This window comes from Scardinius erythrophthalmus, assembly GCF_964197995.2.
Source record: "Scardinius erythrophthalmus genome assembly, chromosome: 2".
Lineage (NCBI taxonomy): Eukaryota > Metazoa > Chordata > Actinopteri > Cypriniformes > Leuciscidae > Scardinius > Scardinius erythrophthalmus.
The window spans coordinates 44,044,671-44,059,335 of record NC_138222.1 but is presented as its reverse complement, the minus strand read 5'-3'; the positions used below and the strand labels follow the sequence as shown (position 1 = coordinate 44,059,335).

The following is a 14,665-nucleotide window of genomic DNA, read 5'->3' as shown; positions in this document are numbered from 1 at the left end:
GAGCGTTTATGTAACTCTATCTTCAGTTGATACAATCACAAATTCAAGTAAAATCCTACATAACAGCCTAATTGTTTATAAAACCTTATAGGCCTAATCATTTTAACCAGTCCTGTTATAAAAATGTTGTTGCTCTCACTGTGTCATGCTATTAACTAACTATTAACTAAGGAATTGAGAAAATATCGAACTTCCTTTAGTGAATTCCGTTGGACTTAAAAACATGTAGGTGCTCTCTGTGTGATGGCCTGCAAAGGCAAGACTTGCAATCCAAAAACCAATAGGTTAAAGTGTTATGTCATCTACACTTACATAGCCTAGGCCTACTATTGCCTATACAGCCTAGGCTAATTTTTATTTATTTTATTTTTTTAATGGCCAGCCTGCGTGATAGTTATCATGTGTGACATGCTAAGGGACTGAGGGCTGATAAGATGATGAAGGGGACGGGGTGTTATAATTTGTTAGAACCCACTGGGGTGCTTTTTCTCCATCAGCACATCCCCCTCATTTCGCAGCACTGACAGTATCTGCCTCACATCAAAGACGACACCCCAGAACAAGTGACAGTGATTAATGCAAACAAAACATACCGCTACCATCCTATCGTTTCTTCAGTTCACCACAGCCATCGCCGAACTCTGGCCCTCTTTGTTTTAATATTGTCGAACAGCTCCACCCGGTGGACAAATATACGCATTACAAGTTAAAGCAGCGCTGTAATGCTTCTCTGAATGAGAAGAACTTACAAGAATAAGAAATCCCAATGAATAACAAGTAGGCTATGCAAAACACTGATATGTTATATTTAGAGATTAAATTAAACAAATACCTAGTTTTTTTTTTGTGCATCTGTTTATCAGTTCACATAGGTATATGTGCTGTAGGTCATTGACAAATAAATGATGATGATGATGATGATGATGATGATGATGATGATGAAAATTTAAAAAAAATATACGTTTAGCCTACATATTGCGTCAACATCAAAAGAAAGTAATAAAATATTGCATCTTTTTTTTCTCGGTCCTTTTTACTCTTTTTTGTTAAAGCTCAACAAAAACAGTAAATGTATTTTAATTTTTTTTTTAATGATTTGCATTTATATGTAGTCTATGTGAATATATAAATTACTGGGATATTTTTTCTCAGACAGAAAAAAAAATCAGCGTCACTTTATTGAACTGAAATGTATTGTATTAGCTCACTCGGTTAACTCCAACTTTTATTAATAATTCTAATTAAAAAGCTATTCTTTTTTTTTTTTTTTTTTTTACACCTCGTAAACAAAAATTAACTGACGTCAGTCTACTGATTTCTCTGAGAACTCGTCTCTTATAGCGTTGAGTTCGCAAACGATAGTTGAACAAATAAGCTACGTAATGATATTTTCTAGTCGATCGAACTCGTATTTGTCTCAGCACGAAGAGGATGGATAGAGTGAGAGCAAAGAGGAACCACCAACCTGTCATGTCAGTGTGTTTAATGACATTTAAGTAGCAGCAGGAGGGGCGGGGAAATGGTTAAAGCCTAAGACACTCAAACTCCAGCGGGCTCAGCTCTTCAACTGTCTGTCCGGACATCACATCTCACTGGCGGGGAAACTATGGAGCTCGAAAACATGAGAAAATTGAGGGGCAAATGCATGTTGAGGCGGGACATCATAAGAGAGTTTCTGGCAGAATTACTGGGGACATTCGTATTAATAGTAAGTATTTTGCCTGTCAGAACTTCAGAACTTGTAAACTAAGATTAACAACACAGTTTGATTACAGTAAATGCATCAGAATTATGATTAATATTTCAAGTGCTCTCTGTTTTGTTTAATAGTAAATCAGTCTGTCAACTTATTTCATTCTTGTCGTAATAGGGGGTGTTGAGGTTGATATTCTTTCAATTTAAAGAAGCTCTTAACATATTATAAACCCCATTATTAGGATGGTTATAGCAGCTATATATGTAAACATAACATTTTAGACTAAATGCATTGCACTAAATGCAAAACACTTGAGTGATGTAAACTAGCATTTAGTGTCTTCTTATTTTATGTTTCTTATTGATCAATTCTAATGGCTATTTAATAGGATACGGCTATGGTTTAAGTTGTCAAGGACTTGATCCCAGTAACTACTGTAAAAGGATTTGTGTAAAAAGTCCAATTAGACAAACACTAATTTTCTCTGGCAGTGGTTTTGTATGTTAGTTTTTAAGCACCTCATTCAAAACCCTTTAAAAGTTGACAATTTGTGGCAACAAATTTTTGTGAACTGGTGTTTGTGTTTCATAATTGTTTAACTGTTGAAATTTTGTCATGTCAGGTTTGACAACTCATCCCATAGACTAACAACATGCCCCATGCAGTATTACTTTGCATTTTACTACAAAAATGACTACCTGATGCTTTGATGATGAGTAATATCATAAATCTTCTTTTACATATAATATATATATTTTAAATTTAGATATTAAAACATGAAATACACAGACTATTTCTACAGTGTGTTCTACTGGTGTTAATTAAGTGAAAAGATTTTGATTAATCATGACAGATTTAGTTGCTTTGGGGTGCCGCCCTGACCATAATGGACTGAGCTTTCGAACATGCTGCTATACTAATTAGTTTTGAATAAGTGCTCCACAACAAGAGAGTGCTTTTCCTATCTGCATGGCGGTAGCTTTTTCCACTAATTGTCTTCCTAAATTGTCTTCTCTCTGCCCATTTCCTGTTTACAGCTGTTCGGTTGCGGTTCAGTGGCCCAGAAAGTCCTGAGCAGAGGCGCGCTCGGAGAAGATCTCACCATCCACTTTGGCTTTACTCTAGGGGTGATGCTGGCTGTGTACATGGCAGGAGGCGTTTCAGGTAACTCGTCACACTGGCGAATGGAGAAGTATAGAAGATAACGTATATACTGCGTAAACTTCAATTCACCTTACAGTCAGTTACCTAAATAGTCTGCTATCAAAAATAATACACAAATTTAATGGAACTTTGCAATTAAATTGTTGCAATTATTCCAATATACATGTTCAGTTGATTGAGAAAAGGCTCTGGGACAGCCGAGTTCAAAGCAACTTTTCATTTCAAAGGTCATATTTAGCTATCCATCAGGGCTGTTTTTCACAGTTGTTTGTGATCTTTGGTCATGTTCAACAAACATGCGATGTACTCACCTATTCGCCATATGCAACACTACAATATATATGTAAAAATGTAATATATACATAGCCTACTATAACCGATACCACATATGCGGTTAAATTTATTCCTCCGTTTGCAGTTTATGTGTGTTTATTCTATTAAACCTACTGTAAACCTAGTCAAAGGAGTAAAATGGCTCGTGAGGCAGAAAAATCATTTCATGCAGTAATAAGTCTTAGACAACTGGATCAAATATGCCCCATGCTGAGTATTCCATCTTGACCTTTGACCCCAAAGAGAAAGAGAGTGAAGGGTGGATTTGCTTCAGTGCATAACAGACTTGTGCTTCCATACAAATTTTAGGATTAATGAACGACATAATAGAGGAGGAAAACCTTGTGCGCTTTGTATTTGAGACGCTCGGTTTCTCTGTCATTGGGGGGGGGGGGGGTCCCCTCAAAAATATACTGTAGTGATGGACAGGGGGGAGGAGGAGATGATGGCTCAATTACATGTTCCTAAAACTTGCATAAGGCTTAGTGTCAAGCAGAGGCGTGTGTCCGGTTTGATATACCAGATTGGAAACGTATGCCTGGCCTTCATTAAGTGAATTCCTCAAGGATTATGGTGAGGTGAAGCTTTTATTATAATCTGTTACAATAATGCTGTGGATTCCTGGAATTTCTTTTATCATTTCCTTTAAATGACAAGCAACAACAAAAAAAAAACATAAATAAGAGCACATTTACACGATAAGACAAAGTGGAAAAACATTATTGCCAATAATTGACTACACTGATCCACTTAGACTAACCACAACTGCTCTCAGGTGAATAGACTCCAGATAATCTCATTTTCAAATGAGTAGTAGCTTAAATCTAGACTTGCCAGAAAGCATGTCCTATGTTCATGTGTTGTGCATTCATATATTGTATGTGGAAGAAACCCACAAGAGATCTTGAGATGCAAACCACTCTCTCTCTCCAAAACCTTCGGGAGATATATCATTTATTCTTTTACTCTCTGGTACCCATCCCTCCTGAATCTGAGTGCGTTTCCCAAAAGGTGGTGCGTTTCCCAAAAGCATCGTTAGCCAACTATGGTCACATGTTCCGTCGTTATCAGCATAGTTCAATGAGTCAGTTCTTCCCGAAACTACAGCTCTTGACCTGTGGTTAGAAGCACAGTTTCTTGTTTGCATGACATGCGGACTTACAGTTTTTCTCAACACTTTGGCACATTTTTCAAAACAGTCTTAACATTCTCTAAATTATGTTTCATTAACAAAGTTTGGGAGGAGCACGTTCAGATGATCTATCCAATCAACATGTCATCAGCAATTATCATGTCTATATCAGCATGAGAGGAGGCCTATATACAGTATATATACACAGTCGACTCACCTACGTTCCTCAACAGTTTCTCAGCATCCCTCCACCACCCCGACTCCTCACTCTTAGCTGGGAATAAGGGGGTGTACTCTGAGCCCGGAGCCCTCTCCTCGGACAGCACGCCAAATACGCATATCATGTACTCTTTCTGGCTCATTTTTTGTAAGTGTGAACTTGTGAAACCGTAAGTGCAATTGTCACAACCGTTTGCTGGAACATCACAAGTCTATTGCATGTCTGCAAAATGTAGTAACTCAGCCAAAACATTTAATTCATGCTTCAAAACCTAGTTATTGTGTCAATAAATTGGCCAATGGCGCCAAAAATACAAAAATTGTCATTATGTGATGCACACTGGTCAGAATGTTTAGATGTTTTTTTCACCATGGAAATATTTGTTATACAAATTTCATTTGTTTTCTTATTGACACTAACTGCTTTCTATGCAATGCAAAATGTCAGTTTTGTCTGTGTAAATACAGATTCTGCGAGTTGGTAATAATTGACTGGGAAAAGTCAATACTGCAGTACACAAAAAGAAAATGAACATTTGTATTTATACAGTACATTTATTTTTGCAGAAATGTGTTACATGTAAACTTAAAATTTTCAGTTGCTTGTTCATTTTTAGAACACTCTATTATGTCTCTCTCTAACACATACAAGTGCATATCTTATATATCTTTCTATTGCTCTTCCATGACAAGAATTTTCAGTTTACATGTAAAACATTTCTACAAAAATGTATTTATATAGTACTGATGTAGCTGCTGCTGTTCAGGGTGTTCCCGCATGGTCAAAAATGGTGGTGATTGTGCTGACATATATATATATATATATATATATATATATATATATATATATATATATATATATATATATATATATATATATATATATATATATATATATATATATATATATATATATATGTAGTTTCCAAACTTGATTGGATGATTGATAAGATTGTGATTCCTATTGCATTCCAAATTCAAGTCTGATGTGAACAAGAAACTAATTGTTCAGAGAGCTAAAACTTAGAAAAAAAAAGTCTCATTTGAGAATTGAGCCAAAGCGAAGTCCTTATCTTGAGCAAAATAAGCAAGCTGGCATTCAATACAATCTCTATCTTTTATTTAGAATATATAAAAATGTCATTTACATCTTTTAGTTTTGTCAAGAGATTTGAGTTATTTGACATAAAAAGTAATCTACTCTAGTGTGTAAGAAGGAGTCTATGATTGATTCTGGAAATAAAGCAACATTTTTGTCTGTTTGTTTGGTTGTTTATTTATTTATAAAGCACAATTAAAACAACATAATGTTGACCAATGTGCTGTACTTTACACAGTAAAATTACACAAATAAAATGTACTTTCAAACAAACAGTGACTAACAACATCTGTTAAGAGCCTCCTGCCAATTAGTCTACTGAACCAAATGCTAATTCAAGTAAATGTAATTTCAGGTTTTGTTTAAAATAACCTAAAGAAGGAGCCATGCAGTCTAAGATGTAGAGGTAGATTATTTCAGTGCTTTGGAATAACTGAGAACAATGAGAATTAGTCATTATAACAGCATTAAAGGGGGGGTGAAATGCTCATTTTCACTCAATCTCCTGTTAATCTTGAGTACCTATAGAGTAGTATTGCATCCTTCATATCTCCAAAAAGTCTTTAGTTTTATTATATTTATAACAGAAAAGATAGGCTGTACCGAGTCTTTCCGGAAAAAAACGAGCGTCTGGAGGCGGGTCGTGTGGGCGAAGCCAGAGCCATAGAGAGAATCCGTCGATCTGGGCTTTGTTTATAAAACATTCATCGTCGAAATGCAGGGAACAAACAGCATCCACTGTTCCTAACGCTGGGTTCTTTGGTAAGCTTTCCCTCACATCCAAAAACACACTTTGGAGACACTATGCAGCGCAGCCGATGATTTCCTGTTGAAGCGCGTTGAGGTGCGCGGTCTCGCTCTCCTCTAGTCGACGTGTCTGTGCGCGGCCGCGCTTTTCCGGGAGAAATGCTCATATAAGGAGTTCCACTCTGGTCTACGTCATTAGATCCACGGTCGAAAAAAAAACAGCTGAAACTTGTACCAACCCGGAAGTAAGATTTTCGGCACAGAAATTCTCCGTTATTCGTCCAAAATATTTAAAAAAAACTTTGGCCATGTTAAGCATGAGAATCCATCTCTTTAACACTGTAAACAACTCTGAATACATGAAACACCATTGTACCCCCCCTTTAAATGAACAGCATTAATTGAACTCAAAAGAATTAGTTAAAATAAGTTATTACTCAGCCTCGGTGACATCATTAACCAACTTGATTGAACGACAAATTTCAAAAATACAGTGTTGGGAAACAGTCTAGCTAGTTGAATTCTTCATCGAACTATGGTATTTAAGCAGTGAGTTACGTCGCTGTACGGTAAACACACCAGCACTGTGAACAGTTGAAGTGCGTGGTCATCTTAAAAAAAAATTATTACATAAAATAATAGCATTGGATAATAAATACACTCACCTAAAGGATTATTAGGAACACCTGTTCAATTTCTCATTAATGCAATTATCTAAACAACCAATCACATGGCAGTTGCTTCAATGCATTTAGGGGTGTGGTCCTGGTCAAGACAATCTCCTGAACTCCAAACTGAATGTCAGAATGGGAAAGAAAGGTGATTTAAGCAATTTTGAGCGTGGCATGGTTGTTGGTGCCAGACGGGCGGGTCTGAGTATTTCACAATCTGCTCAGTTACTGGGATTTTCACGCACAACCATTTCTAGGGTTTACAAAGAATGGTGTGAAAAGGGAAAAACATCCAGTATGCGGCAGTCCTGTGGGCGAAAATGCCTTGTTGATGCTAGAGGTCAGAGGAGAATGGGCCGACTGATTCAAGCTGATAGAAGAGCAACTTTGATTGAAATAACCACTCGTTACAACCGAAGTATGCAGCAAAGCATTTGTGAAGCCACAACACGCACAACCTTGAGGCGGATGGGCTACAACAGCAGAAGACCCCACCGGGTACCACTCATCTCCACTACAAATGGAAAACTGTTGCCTCGATTTCTGTTGAGACATTCAGATGGTAGAGTCAGAATTTGGCGTAAACAGAATGAGAACATGGATCCATCATGCCTTGTTACCACTGTGCAGGCTGGTGGTGGTGGTGTAATGGTGTGGGGGATGTTTTCTTGGCACACTTTAGGCCCCTTAGTGCCAATTGGGCATCGTTTAAATGCCACGGCCTACCTGAGCATTGTTTCTGACCATGTCCATCCCTTTATGACCACCATGTACCCATCCTCTGATGGCTACTTCCAGCAGGATAATGCACCATGTCACAAAGCTCGAATCATTTCAAATTGGTTTCTTGAACATGACAAGGAGTTCACTGTACTAAATTGGCCCCCACAGTCACCAGATCTCAACCCAATAGAGCATCTTTGGGATGTGGTGGAACGGGAGCTCCGTGCCCTGGATGTGCATCCCACAAATCTCCATCAACTGCAAGATGCTATCCTATCAATATGGGCCAACATTTCTAAAGAATGCTTTCAGCACCTTGTTGAATCAATGCCACGTAGAATTAAGGCAATTTTGAAGGCGAAAGGTGGTCAAACACAGTATTAGTATGGTGTTCCTAATAATCCTTTAGGTGAGTGTATAATAATTTGTATAATAATACATTGTCCTTTAATTCATGTTAGCATTTTTAATACATATTAATAAATATTGTTTTTATTACAATTACACATAGAAGACGACATCAAGGAAAGCTACAAAGAAAAAATGCTCTTATTATTATTAGTAGTAGTAGTAGTACTACTACTAGTAGTAGTAGTAGTAATTTGTAATTATTATTTTTATCATTAACAACAACAATAATAATTAAAAGGATAATGATGTTGCCTTGAGGTAAGGGTTGTGTTGCAGGTCGGGTTGTGCACAGGAGATAATGTTGAGGGGCATAAGACCCTGTGGTTTATCCGTCAGTAGTGGCTTCTAGAATTGTGCATGTGTTATTTTGGTGATGCTTGCAACTGAATTATCAGGGGTGACAAGTCATGAGCTTCAGATCTGTTCCTCATCATATGCTGCCAGCTGATCTCGCTTCTCACTGTGTACAGTGAGCAATATATAAATCTATATGCATGCAATGTTAAATATAGCCCGAGTTCTGCAGTTTAAAGTGTGCATTTATGCATGAATAAGTTGGTTTGCCCAGAAGCCCACATGACTGTGAATGTGATAATCTTACACGCTGTGATGATGACTACAGTATTGAACTAATGAGCTTTTCTGGAGCATATGTCCCAGGGTGAAGTCAGGTGTAGGCACTGGCCCATCATTACTAAGCCTTTAACTCACTCTACGTGACGTACATGATGGAAATATATTTCTGTAATGTAATAGTTCTTGTGAGTGAAAAAAGTTTAATTCTGGTTTTTAACAAAAATGATTTACGTTTTACTGTGTAATATGTAATGTTGCTTTTTAGATTCAAAAGACCCAAACAACAATATTGGATTCCTGCTTAATGAATGTAGTGGGACAAAACTGAAATTAAGAAAAGTGAACAAATCAGACAAGGTCCCGATTCGCTGCGTTTTTACATTAAATCAGCTACCAATCAATTGGGAAATCAGTTCAAGCTTACGTGGGTCAGGAAAGGCCAGTGTTTTCCATTCTGTTTTGCTGGCATGAGAGCTGAAGAGGTGTGTACGGTGGGGTCACAGACAGTTCTACAGGCCTGAGCGCTCTTATGTCAAAGCAGAGGTACTCCTAAGCCCTGCTGTGATGTCAGAGCACTCAGCCAGATTATGTCAGACCCAATTCCCATTGACTTCCTCAACTAGTTTTCTTAGACAGTGTTTATGAGGAACTCTCTGGATTAAGAGGCGGTAAAGTGAGAGCATATACCTAGCAGTGAGAGAAATCAAATAACTGTGAGTTTGAAATGAATGACGCCGTGCTTTGATTGTATTAGACAATAATCTTTACCACAAAAAAACTCAGCATGCTTTTATACAAACCTCAATCAATACAAAATTACCATAAAATAATGGACCACTAAAACCAATTCAAATAATTTGCTGTCATCAAAGGTTTGCAGTCTCTCAATTATTGCATCTTATTGCAGGTGGACATGTGAACCCAGCTGTTTCTCTGGCTATGGTTGTCGTGGGGAAACTCCCAATAAAGAAATTTCCTGTCTATGTGGCAGCTCAATTTCTTGGTGCCTTTGCCGGGTCTTGTGCTGTGTATGGTCTGTACTATGGTAAGTTTTCAGTGCACTTGTTATTGCTTCTGTCATTGACTCCTCTTCTATGGCAGTCTGCTAAAGTATACTTATATACATCCATATATTAGACACACACAACTCAAACTAAATGGTCTGGCTTGTTTTGACCTTTGATAGATTTAGACATTAGACATAAGATTTAACATTTGAGAGTAGGCTACACTTCACTCTGAATAGTCGTCAAATTACTTCCTATTAATTCATTTCTAAAATATTATAGTTGAAAAGCTGTTAGATGTTGAAATCTATCCTTTGCAGCAACTCATTTGCATTTTTCAGCATAAAATACCTTTAAAAAAATTCTCTTGTCCATAGGTGCCTTTGCCAGTTTCTCTGATGGACATCTGCATGTTACTGGTCAAAATGCCACAGCAGGTATCTTTGCTTCATATCCACGTGAAGATCTCTCTTTGTTAAATGGATTTGTTGATCAGGTGAGTGTAAATTTACAGTAAATTCATTATTCAAAATATCAAATGATCTCACTGGTTATTATACAGTCAAATGGTGTTAAAGCTTGTGGTTTGAATTATTTGTGTTAAAGGGATGGTCGGAATAAAATCAACCTAGGGTCCTTTGCACCATGACCTCGAGCCAAACACCCCCCAAGAAAGCCTTTTTTTCCCTTGGTCGAACATTATTAAAGTTAGAGCTTATTTAGAGATATCAGCCGAATGGCTAAGTGCAGGCGCTAACGGATCCAAGGTTGTATCTCGTAAATTAAGCCACTAATAATGCCCAGAATGGTACCAAACTTCTACAGTAGTACAAATAGGTTCTGTACTCATAAATCGAGGCATTGGAAAGTTTGTAAGTACATCAGGAATTTATTTAAATAACACTTGCCTGATGGCTAATGCTACGGACTTCGAGGTCACTTCCGTGATTTGGGAAAAGCACGTAAAAGTCCGGGCAGAAAGCGATGCATAAGGATGTAGTGTAACGACGCCCAGTTCCAGGAATGCACTAATATTTTGTTGGTAGTACCAGTTTGCAACAATTATTAGTTAACACTAAGTTGTCAATACTTCGGAAAAAATAATAATTAGTCGTTAAACTACATCCTTATGCATCGCTTTCTGCCAGGACTTTTACGGGCTTTTCCCAAATAACGGAAGTGACCTCGACGTCCGGGTTGGCGGTAGCATTCTGGCTCGAGGTCATAGTGCTAAGGACCCTAGGTTGATTTTACACTGAACAATCCCTTTAAAAGGAAAGAACAGTAAATATAAATCATAAGCATAGAAAAAACTGGTGGAGAACTTTTTATCAAAAAACTAATTAAAAAAAAAACCCTAAATGAGATATACTTTAAACTTTATAACTCACAATGTGAACTTATTTCCTATTTTTAAACGTATCTCACAATTACTTTTTTTTATTTTTTCCTTTGAGATAAAACAGGCAAGAATGTTTTGCTGATCATTAGTCTCTGTTTACACAGGTGATTGGCACAGCTGCCCTGGTCCTCTGTATTTTAGCCATAGTAGATAAGAAGAATATCGGGGCACCTAAAGGGATGGAGCCTCTGGTTATTGGTCTGAGCATCCTGGCTATCGGAGTGTCCATGGCGCTGAACTGCGGCTATCCGATCAACCCTGCCAGAGACTTGGGACCACGGCTTTTCACTGCTGTAGCAGGATGGGGCTTAGATGTGTTCAGGTACAGAAAACCTTTGCTGCATCAACACACTCTTTTTGTTATTGTTTGGTTGGATTTTCCACTTCTTCCCTTTTATGTATTATTAATAATACATATAATAGGGAAATTTGTATATGTGTACTAAAACACAATACACCTAGAAGTGTTACCTTGTGACACAAGATTCAGCATGTGAGAAACCGAGGCACACCTCCCACCAACGTACCTTCAGAAACTCCAAATAGACTTTAAGTGCAAAGGCCTATCACCATTCTTCTGACAGAGCAAATGAATTTTTTAATGCACTTGTGTATCTCCTGCATATTGAAGCAATTTTAAAAATGTACGTGAGGCAGTCTCCTTGCATAAATATTCAGAGTGGCAGAACCAAAGACAGGACGTATTTTATTCCTCTAACTTTTCCTATTAAAGGGAAAAAAACATTATCATCTTTCACTATAACTCTGCTTTTAGCAATCATAGTTATGTAGGTCATTGTCACAGAGAGAGAGAGAGTTTCTGTTGCTGCTCTTCAACAGCAAAAAGAGTCTGATTTTATGCACGGGACTGAGTAAAGAATGATGAAATGTTGTATAAAATAATTGTCTAACATATGCAATAGAGGTGGATAAACGGAAAACTGCTGTTTACAATTACAAATTTCAGAAGTGAAAAGTCTCCAAAACACTATTTCCCTTAACTCATTCATGCAAATCGCTTGAAATGTACTGATTAGTCTGATTGGCCAAAATATTTCTGTATATTTTGTTATTCAGCCCTTTACAACTACAAACACAGGGTGACGTCCACGGAGAGCTAATCACATATCAGTTGACTACGTGAGGAAGTGCTTGATCTGTCTGCTTAATTTGTCTTCCAACTCAAAGACAGATTATGGGTAACCTGAGTGCAAATGGCTCTGGTGTGTACATTTTTAAACACTATATTGTACATGAGCGTTGCATAAATTCAGTTCAGCTAAGTGTCTTTATGCAGTGGCTATGCATTTGTTTACAGTTACCTTCGCCAACTTGTTTGTAGAGCAGGTTGAAGGACACAGAGCATTTGTTTTCTCAGTAGCCTATAAAAGGATCAAGGGATTGAGGGAGGGAAAGAGTGCTGCAGACAGGGAGCATTGGAGTGACACACTAAGCACAGATTACTATGAATGCATTAGTGTCTGCGCAGCAAGACTAGACACCAAAACAGTGTTGACATCGTCCTTCAGTCTGACCACAGAACAACACTTCAGATACACCAGTAATGTACTGGCACATTCCTAATCAAGTCTACTTTAACCTTAATTACAATTGTAATTTACAACTGATGTAGAATTCAAATGGAATGAAATTCAAAGAATGCATACGTCCCAAATAATGTTTTATCCCATTAATATTTTAAACATTAGAAGATATGAATCACCAATATGCAAAATATGACACCTATATAAATTTGCATTTAATTTATATACAGTGGCCACAAAAAGTATTTGGACAATATTTGGTTACTTAAATCATTTATGCATGAATGTTATTGCATTAAATGCAAAATATCAAACCATGTGTGTGTTCAGAGCTGGAAATGGCTGGTGGTGGGTTCCAGTGGCCGGACCCATGGTGGGAGGTGTGGTTGGGGCAGGGATCTACTTCCTAATGATTGAGCTGCACCATCCTGAACCTGAGAAGAACCTTGAAGATGACAACAGCATCAAAGACAAATATGAATTAAACACCGTCAACTGAACAGAGAGGGAAAGTATGGTATCTTTTCCTTCACCATAGACATCAAGCAAGAAACTCTCTTTTCTTCTCTGTCTTTTCCTCAAGATCTCTTTTCTGAGTCTTTTGCCAAAGTACACTCATTAAACCAAGCAGCTATGAAAGACAGCAAGTGTTAATTCTGCATAATTCTAGTTATTTTCATGTTTTTCACAGAAGTAGAACTATAGAGAATGTTCAAAGAGCACCATCAACATGGAGCAAATAGAAACAATCAGGTATTTTGTGGAAAGCATCCGCAGTTTCTTCACCATCAAGTGTCACACCACTGCCAGTAAAAGATTGCAGGTGCATTGCATTTAGAGATAATCATGATTTCCAACTGGTTTCTCAGCAGCTTGTACAGACTCAGCAAGAGAGTTGAACTACAAGGATTGTTGTATCCATAATGTCCTTCATTGCTTTGTCCAATCCTACAACTATCTGTCTTCTTCTTAACTTTCACAGAGATCTGACAACCCTGTAAAAGCAGATACATGTTTTTCTCTCACTAAAATGAAGGAAAAGGGTACTTTACTGTCCACTCTGTTTACTCAAAGATGAAAAGTCCGGACGAATCATATGAACTAGCTGCATGCATAACTGCTGATAAGGTAACATGCATGAGAAACAGGCTAAATGTTGCAATGCATGCTAAAAAAAACAAGCGTTGAACTATTAAATATAAGCTTAAGAAGAAATAAATGTGTATTTATGCTACAGTGTGTTAAAAGTAGAAGAAAATAATTTTTAGAAGAAGGGAGCAGTATTGCGTATAATACCACATTCAGACATGTTCACATTTCAGGCATAACAAAGCTTAATGTGATATTTTTAATGCATCAGTTGAAGCTTTAGTAAGTATTTTGTAGCTATTGTTTATGGGGGGAAAATATGTTTAATATGTTTTTTCTCTTTTTTAAAAATTAACTTAGTAATTTATTTCTTGGCACTTGAATTAATAGCAGTTGTTTGTACAATTCAAAGACATCATATTATATTTTTTTGTCTTTTATTGTGTTATTTCAATTTCAGTTTCAGATTATTATTTTTTTACTTTTTACTCTCTCATAAATGAAAAATTTGGAGAATTAACTACCACATTGAAAATGTTAAAGACATGTACTGTCATTCTGCTAATGTAGACCTGACATAAAATAAACATACTGTTATACATAACTCATGTCTGTTTTCCTGTGAATGAGGATTTAGACTACACTCGCAGGAAATAAAATAGGCTACATAATTGTACCTTTCGGGGTACAATGGCTTGTCACTGGGGCTGTACCCTCAAGGGTACAATATTGTACCTTAACCTTTAAAAGATGCTTTAATGCTTTTTGACCCTCAAAAAGATCCACATATGTACCTTGAGGTCCAATAATAAGCCCTATGGGGTACGTTAGTGTAGATTGTACCTTGGGGGA

The 14,665-nt window shown here is 37.2% G+C and overlaps 1 protein-coding gene across 1 annotated transcript; it reads left to right on the top strand.

Annotated features, from left to right (window-relative positions):
- The first annotated feature begins 1,427 nt into the window (after window positions 1-1,427).
- On the top strand, window positions 1,428-14,415 carry aqp9b (aquaporin 9b). Its single transcript, XM_081359600.1, has 6 exons — window positions 1,428-1,708; window positions 2,734-2,860; window positions 9,679-9,816; window positions 10,156-10,274; window positions 11,285-11,502; window positions 13,055-14,415. Exons 1-6 carry the CDS (start codon window positions 1,607-1,609, stop codon window positions 13,221-13,223), a joined length of 873 nt encoding a protein of 290 aa, XP_081215726.1. The 5' UTR covers window positions 1,428-1,606; the 3' UTR covers window positions 13,224-14,415.
- The last annotated feature ends 250 nt before the right edge of the window (window positions 14,416-14,665 follow it).

Coding starts and splice junctions, on each gene's coding strand:
- aqp9b (XM_081359600.1), top strand. CDS start 1,607: ATGGAGCTCGAAAACATGAGAAAATTGAGGGGCAAATGCATGTTGAGG. Junction 1,709..2,733: donor TGGGGACATTCGTATTAATA/GTAAGTATTTTG, acceptor TCCTGTTTACAG/CTGTTCGGTTGCGGTTCAGT. Junction 11,503..13,054: donor TGGGGCTTAGATGTGTTCAG/GTACAGAAAACC, acceptor GTGTGTGTTCAG/AGCTGGAAATGGCTGGTGGT.